Source organism: Mus caroli, unplaced genomic scaffold (genome assembly GCF_978045245.1).
Source record: "Mus caroli unplaced genomic scaffold, Mus_caroli_1 scaffold_17, whole genome shotgun sequence".
Taxonomy (NCBI): Eukaryota; Metazoa; Chordata; class Mammalia; order Rodentia; family Muridae; genus Mus; species Mus caroli.
This window is the reverse complement of record NW_028227272.1, coordinates 85,517,978-85,526,695: the sequence shown is the minus strand read 5'-3', so window position 1 is coordinate 85,526,695 and position 8,718 is coordinate 85,517,978. Positions and strand designations below refer to the sequence as shown.

Genomic DNA, 8,718 nt, shown 5'->3' with positions numbered 1-8,718 from the left:
GTCATCCCTGTCCAATCCCTTGGAAGAGGTTTTACTGTAACCTCAGTCAGAACAGCTTAGGGGCAGGATTACCTCTGAAAAGAGCAGTGCCTCTTTTAACTGGGAGAGACTGGCTCTCCTTGCTGATTGTGCAAACATTCATAATTATGCCTCTAGGTAAACATATTGCTGTCTTCTTAGAAAATAGAGAAGTACAAAGAATGTTTATTTGCAAGCCCAGCCTTCCCGGGTATCCAGAGTTGGTTTAGACACACCTGAGCTCCCATCCCCCTCTTATTGGCTAAGAAAGTTGCCACACCTGATTTGCAAGTTTACTGTCGGAGCCAAGGGGGGTGGGGGTGGGGGGAAGAAGAGGGGGTTGTGTCACCAGCTAGCACTAGATTTGATCTGGCCAGAGAGGGCTAAGCTCTGTGTTGTGAGCACATTTCTACAGGAGAACTGTTCCCTCCCTCCCAAGGCATACAGATTTCTGCTTGAAAGCAAGCCCTACCTCCCCGGGTCAGCGTTCCAGCTGGACACAACTTGGGAGGACCATGGCAACCTACGCTCTTCAAATGGCTGCACTGGTGCTTGGTGGTGTTGGCATGGTGGGCACGGTGGCTGTGACTATCATGCCTCAATGGAGAGTGTCTGCCTTCATCGAAAGTAACATTGTGGTGTTTGAGAACCGCTGGGAAGGCTTATGGATGAACTGTATGAGGCATGCCAACATCAGAATGCAGTGCAAGGTCTACGACTCCCTGCTGGCTCTTAGTCCAGACCTCCAGGCATCCAGAGGACTGATGTGTGCTGCGTCCGTCTTGGCTTTTTTGGCTTTCATGACAGCCATCCTCGGAATGAAGTGCACCAGATGCACCGGGGACGATGAGAACGTGAAGAGCCGCATCTTGCTGACAGCCGGAATCATCTTCTTCATCACCGGCTTGGTTGTGCTCATCCCTATCAGCTGGGTTGCCAATTCCATCATCAGAGACTTCTACAACCCACTGGTGGATGTGGCCCTAAAGCGCGAGCTGGGAGAAGCCCTCTACATAGGCTGGACCACAGCGCTGGTGCTGATCGCTGGAGGAGCACTGTTCTGTTGTGTGTTTTGTTGTACTGAAAGGAGCAACAGTTACAGGTACTCGGTACCATCCCATCGCACCACTCAACGGAGTTTCCACGCCGAAAAGAGATCTCCGAGCATATACTCCAAAAGTCAGTATGTGTAGTTGTGTGTGTATATTTTAACCGTAGCTATAAAGCTAAGCTTTTATAAATCACCGAACCAGCCACTATTTTAGAGAAATGGAGCCCACACTGTATCCATTTACCTTTCTTAACTGCCTAGCACTCATTAGAGGAAATATGCAGCGTCTATGATTCCATAAGTGATTTTAGCAGAATGAGGTATTATGTGCACTGCTTCGATTGTTCTAGAAAGCCTAGCCATTTGTTTTCTAAAATGGTTCACTCAGCTCTTCCTTTTATCAGTCACTCTAAACCTGCACATGGAAAGACTGTTGGTTTAAGCTGTGATTTCTCTGTGTCATGGCATTTTCCAAGTAGATGCGGGTGGCAGTTATATCTCACGCAAATAGAGACAGGCTTATGTGGTTCTATTTAAAGTGGAATGCCAATCCATCACGCTGAATAAATAGAACTCAGCTATTGCATTTCAGGGGGCCTGGGGATAAAAGAGAAGGAGGCTGATATTAATTGCCTAAAAACAGCTTAAGGATTAGTGCACTCTATTTGTAGTGAAGGTTAAAATGAAGGCTTTAATCACTAGTGTCAGGCTTTCTGATATCCTGCTTTGCAGCCTCGAGGAGTAAGAAATTCCGTCACCTTTATCCTTTCCCTCTCTCTACACGCCTTAATTTTCTGTTGCCTCCTATCTTTTAAAGTTTAAAGCAGATGTTTTGGCAAAATATTTTTTTTCCTTCAGACTACTTTTGTAAGGCTAAGCAGTGGTCTTAGAAAAATGAATAATTTCAGAAAAATGAAATCATTAGCTTTTCTGTTTAGAGAAGAATGTATTGTTTTTGAAATGAAGTCATATCATGTAAGGGATTGTTCAAATGCTATTTTTGCATAGTTTTTTTTGAACTTATCAGTATAAATGAGGGAGAAAGAAGAACATTTTCATTGTCATTTTATTAATCCAAAGAGACACAAACCCTCCAAATCCAAAAGCTTGTCCCCTTCTAACTCCTGCCACTCAAACTTATCATTTCTGTTCTGTTGAAGGGATTTCCCCATTTTCTATGTCTTTGCTAAGTTTTATTGAAGTGTAGTATTACTCTGTGTTTCCTCTTAATTTGAGACAACTGTTATTCTAATACTGTTTCATATATATGATTTTTATATTGATAAATTGTTATAACAATATAGCATTTCTTACATCATTCTTTTTCATTACCTTGTGCAAGTGTTTAAAACTTGGTATTGACTCTTTTAGTCTGAACATAGATATTGTGTTCATTTTTGTAATGTATGATTTAAAATCAACGTACTTTATAATGACCTCACATATGCACTAATATTTGATTAATATATTAATAATATTAAATTGCACTTAGGTCCAATGAAATGTGTTTGTTGTAAATACTGTGAATGTAATCATGTTTTAAAAAATGTTGTTCATATGTATTTCAACTCCTGAGAATTCATATGAACAGTGCTGAATGATTTGGGAATATACATCATATTTATGTGAATGATATTATTAAACGTTTGCAATACTAATATTGTAGTAGTTTTAATTTATAAATGGGAGAACCTTAAAAATAGTTGTGTGATGGCCAGTGATACTGGTAGAAAACAGAAGAGATGACACTGCAGCACTCCTCAGTGAGTGCTCATGACGCTTTAGGGGATCTAGTTTATAAACCAATCTCTGTATGTGGAATTAAAGGTTCAAGTACTGTTAGCTGGAAAAGCTTAGTTCTCGTTCCCATGTGGGTGAGGTCACTCTACATCCTGGGCAACTTTGCCTCTTTGGGGGCAAAGCAATTTTGCTAGGAGAAGAAACAAACAAGGACTAACAAAATGGCCTAGACAAAAATCCAGAAAGCCATTTTATACAAGAAAGTCTGTGTAAGTCTGTAAGCAACAAATATGTAGTTGCCCTAAGTGTCACAGACACCATTCATATTTTCTTGGTCCCCTCCCCCACTAAATCGGAATGTAAGGGATTAGGATCTCTTCTTTGGTGTTTCTGAAGTGTCTTCTTCACGTTCTACCTTAAATATAATCCCATCTCTTCTCACAAGAAATTGTATTTTTGTGTCACTGTGTCAATAATGTTTTTCATCCAATTAGCTGCCAAATTCTTATTATAGTTGTTTCTAAAATATGTCAAGAACAGTTGAAGGCTTAGCAAGTAAAGGCTCTTGCTATCCAAGGCTGGAACCCTGAGTTCCATCTTATAGAATCCTTGACATGTGTGCTGTGGTATGTGAATCATCCACACACAGAAATATGCATATTTGTTAGCAACAAACTTTCTTAAAAATTACAAAACATAAGCATTAAGTGTAAAAGTATTTTCACTGTACTTTGGTCCTATATTTAAAGGTAAGTCAAATTTCCTGAAATGTGAAGTCCAAGTATATCTGGCATACTGTAAGTAGCAGGAAGAAACAAAACTATTTTGTCATCGAGAAAGTGAATTCCATCAATACAAAAACATTGTGTGACCAGCAAAACAAAGAGATTGATGTCCAAATGCTAGAAATCGCAATGTTAAAGCTCTCCTTTAGTATTCTGAAAGAGGTGGCCTGAACTTGGAAATAGTTCAGCTGGTGGCAAAGCATGTGCTAATATAAGTTGGATAGTATTGTTTTAAAGGACAAATATTATCTCAAATCAAAAAGTGTGCAAAGAGTAAGAGGATGTATTTATTTATGTGTCTTTTTTTCTTTGTGGTAGGATTCCACATACACCAGGCTGGCCTCAGACTCAGTGTGCGGCTGAAGGTGACTCATGCTGCTGATCCTCCTGCCTTCATGCCTCCAGTGCTCAGATTACTTGTGTGCTCCACAACAGCGGCTGTATGTGCTCCTAGGCACTGAAGATGAGGGGGTATGTATATGCCAGACAATGGCTGTAATTCCTACGAGATATATGCTAAGCTGAACATGCGGTTTTAATCTTTATAACTAGTTGGTTTTATGACTTCAAACCAAATATATTATTTGCTAAGCATTAGGTAGGATTAGCAGCATACATGGTCTAAGATTTTTGTATGTCAGAGCAATTAGAAATATTTAAGCATGTTGTTTAAGGAAAACAAGAAACATATTAGCCCCGCCTTCTATCCATGGATTTAAGACAATTGGGTTATTATAACAAACCAATTCCCAAACATCACAAGCTGCCTATGGCAACGCCAGAGCTAGGAAGCGTTGGGCTGCTTCTCTGCCTAGAGCGTCCGTTCCTAAAATTCAGTTCAGTTCTATGCAGAATATTCACGGGAACGAATGAAGCATACATGCGAAACCAAGGCTGGGTGTGTGGCAGTGCACACCTCTAATCCCACCACTAAGAGGCAGAGACAGAGGGATCTCTGTCAGTTCGAGGCCAGCCTGGTCTACAGAGTGAGTTCCAGGACAGTCAAGACTATACAGAGATATCCTATCTCTAAAAAAAAAATCAACAAAAAAACAAAAACAAAAACAAAATTTGGAATGAAACATTCGAATTGGATTTGCTTCATCAAGTGCTCCTTCTCAATATGTTCAGACTTATTTCATGGCTATACATTCCCCAGAACTACATCCTCTATTCAATTAAAGAAGATAAATATACTTTTATAATGAAGACTAAGACAAAACACTAATATTTACATATTCTTGTCTAAATCATTTAGAATGCTTTAGCATATAAGTAAAACAAATTACATTAACCTTTACACCCAAAGTCTTTCAATGCTGCCATTATTTATGGCACAAGACGTTTCTAGGTATTTTCACAATGACCTGTTTCAGAGGCCTTCATCCATCAATGAATTTCTAAGAAAGTCTTTCAATGAGTGGAACTTTTAAATAGTACTCAAATGCTCACCACCCTGGTTACTCAAAATGCAGTAAATATAAGTCTGTTGGAAGTTCCAGAAGGGAATGTCATAACACTCGATGCCTTTGGCTAGTCATTTCTTTTCACTTTGGGATAGCAACACTGAGTGGTGGTCAAAGTTTCTAGCATACTACAACTTGTTAAAACCTTAGCTAAGTACTGTAGCATCTCAGCCTGAAGCTGTACATTGGACAGAACAACATTCTAGTTGTACAGCCACACAGCTCTGCTGAATCTCAGCTCTGCAAGGTGGAGATCTGACCCAACTGAACTCTCACCTTGCTTTATGTTCCTGTTTATAGGATGGGATGAACAGAATAGTGCCTCAGCCCTAGAGTTGCTTAGAAGGTTAACGAAATGGATGCACATAAAGCCTTTATCACAACATTGAGGAGAGAATAAGCTATGCATTAGTCTTGACTATTATTCAGTGTCTAAATATTCAACATCCCAGAGAATTGTTTTTTTTTTCTTACTATAGTGTATAAACTGTGTCTCCAAGATTACTCCCTGCACCTACAGCGAGTGATGAAGTGTGCATGAGAGTGGTGAGCAGAGTTGGTTCTTCAGCACCATGCAGAAAGCCTTCTGTAGGGCTGTGGGCTAATGACCCCAGGGATGGGAAGGCAGAGGCAGGCAGATCCCATCCTCTTCTAATCAGGGAGGGCCAACTCTCAGCTGTCTCAGACAAGGTGAATGGTGCCTGAGAGAAAACATCTGACTTTGTCTCCTCTCTCTCTCTCTCTCTCTCTCTCTCTCTCTCTCTCTCTCTCTCTCTCTCTCTCTTCCTTCCTGTCTCTCTGTCTCTCTTACTCTGTCTTTCTGACTGTTTCTCGGTCTGTCTGTCTGTCTCTTTTTTCACACAAACACATGCATACAACACCGCCGTATAGTACACCCATAATCTACACCACACACGCGCGCGCGCACACACACACACACACACACACACACACCACATAAACATACCCCCACCACACAGCACATACACACACCCATATGCATACACAAGCACACACACATCCACACACATACATACAAACACACAGTTTATATGAACACAGTAAATTAATTAGTTAATTATTATTAATTAAATATAAATGAAAAAATTTTACACCATCCTGAGTTCTAAGAATGTAGCAAGGTGTAAGAATGTAGACTTTGTTTTGCTTTCACAGTAATTACAAAACTGAATGGACAACCTTGATGTAATGCCCACGATATGCTTGGTGTTTATATTACTGATCCATCACAAATTCTATGTACTCACTGGGAAGTTTGTGAGAATGCTGAGTCCCCAAAAGGTAATATAGACAATATATTACTATACATATATGTATATAGGGTAATATCACATAATATTTAGATACATGTCTTTCATAGTTCATTTAAGATATTTTACAGGTGTTTATGCAACTGATTGAATAATGCATTTTGTATTTATGTATTACTATATGCAAATAGACAGCATATCATTTTTGATATTAAGTATTTTGGATTTCATGATTATAAAGCCTTCCCACAGCAACATAGACAGAGACTTTCCCTTGTAGAATTGGCTTTTTGAGCATCTAGCCTCTGGTGTATGGGAACTGCTGCTTCCACAAGAATACTCATAGCCCTCTCCTCCCCCCTACACTTATTGACCTTTTCATGAACCTTTGCTGTCCTCTTTCCCCTCTCCTTCCTGTTGAAGCTTCTACAGTATCTCTCTACCCTATCTCCTTAACTCTGATCTAACTGCTGAAGCAAGTGGAGGCGCTTCTGGGATCTGGCCAACTGGCAGTGCCTGGAGCCTTCTGAGAAGCCTCTGTCTCTGATGTTCCAGGAGAAAAGAAGTCCTGGGGATAGCCATACAGCCCTGCCTGAGGCTAGAGGCAGAGACATTAACATGGTTTCAACATGCTCCATAAACAGCCCTGGAGGGTAAGCGACTTTATCTTTTCAAAGGGAAGAACATTGGAACTGAAAACTTAGACATCATCTTCATGGTCAGTCTGGGTCTTTTTCTTCTCAGGGTCTTGGGGGAAAGTTGGGCCCAGGAGTGTGGACAAATCGAGATCTGCAAACACCAAGACAGTTCCCAGAATTCTAATGAAGAGATTCGAACAACTGCTAATAGCATACCACCAAGTCACTGCCAAGAAGAACATTTCCTGCCACTCAGGTTTGGCTTTCTGTTAAGTAGTGCAATGTGATTCCCACAACGTCGGCTCCTTGTGGAGAAAACACCAAATAGGACTCAAAACCTGGAGAGAGGAAGAGTCCCAAGATCAAGCCGTCAGTCACCTTAGAAGAGTGGTTATGAAGAGAATAACTTATAGAGACAAAGACCAAAAAAGGAACAGAGACAGCAGATGTATATACAGCATAAGGACCAGCTTCCTAATAAAATTTAGAATTTTACTTCATAAGTCTGCAGGGAGTTGAGAGGAGTCACCTATGGGGTAAAATAATGAGTATGTGGAAGATTATGGAGAAGAAAAGGCTCAGAACAGAAAGAAAAACCATAATTCATGAGGGGAAAATATGTACAAAAGCAAGTTGATTTAAAAATCCAAAATTCTGCAAGACATACTCAGAGTGACAAAGAATAAGTGAAGTGTGAGAAACTCTGATGCAGTAGCGTTAGGAAACTATGTAGTCATGCAAGTCAAGGGCACAAATGACTCGGTGAAGCCCACAGACTAATGCTCAATTCCCATTCTGGGTGCAGCAAGAAAGCATGACAGAGGCAAAGGAGGCAACCACGGCTACAAATTATATTTTCATCACTGAATCCTTTCAGCCACACACTTACCAGGTAGGCAAGCTACTCCTTTTGCAGTATCATAGATATAGTTCACATTTGAAACAAATGAAATCACCAAATGACAAACACATACAAATAACCTAGGAGGTGGATCTTGAGTTCAGTGATTCCAGCACAGGCTGGACAGTGGCCTAATGTCAAGACAAAATAAGGAAAGTGAACACAAAGTGTCCTAGTTTCTGATTTAAAAGTTATAATCTTTAGCTAATGGAGTGCCAATAGCCTGGGCAGCCACTCGATGCTGCTCCCCATCCTCCTCACCCCACCCCACCTCACATCTAGAGTTTTACCTCCGAAGCCCCTGCTCATCTTTAATGCCCCATCGTCACATTCTGACAATACAGATGAACATGGACCCTGCCTGTTTCTACCTTCCTACTGTGCCTACTCACTTTGTTCCCGGTGTCAGGGTGTTCAGATGATCATGTCCAGTACCAGTCCCTGCTGTGAGAAACATGTGTCAGGTCTACTGCCATTCCATTCTCAGACACGTTTGGTCCATCAATGTCTTCCCAGGTTCCTCCTTGTTCTTTAATATAAATCGCCTCATCCATGCCAGGGTTCTAGTAGAGTATATGTATACACACACACACACACACACACACACACACACAGAACTGTAATTTACTAGTTATTCATTGCATGTTGCTAAATTTATAGTCTTCCCTTTCCCTGGTTCTTTCTCAGCCAATAAAAATCATACAAAAATATTAGACACATAAAGAACTTTAAAAAAAAAAAAGAGAACTGACGGTTTTCCTGGTTCAGCACAGGATATGTACTATCTTTTTTTTTTACAAATAAGTTAAAAATAATTGGCACTTCTCCATCTTTTCCATAGTAAACAA

The 8,718-nt window shown here is 40.3% G+C and overlaps 1 protein-coding gene across 1 annotated transcript; it reads left to right on the top strand.

Moving 5' to 3' along the window:
* Positions 1-382: 382 nt before the first annotated feature.
* On the top strand, positions 383-2,720 carry Cldn8 (claudin 8). Its single transcript, XM_021185626.2, has one exon. It carries the CDS (start codon positions 534-536, stop codon positions 1,209-1,211), a length of 678 nt encoding a protein of 225 aa, XP_021041285.1. The 5' UTR covers positions 383-533; the 3' UTR covers positions 1,212-2,720.
* Positions 2,721-8,718: the final 5,998 nt, after the last annotated feature.

Coding starts and splice junctions, on each gene's coding strand:
- Cldn8 (XM_021185626.2), top strand. CDS start 534: ATGGCAACCTACGCTCTTCAAATGGCTGCACTGGTGCTTGGTGGTGTT.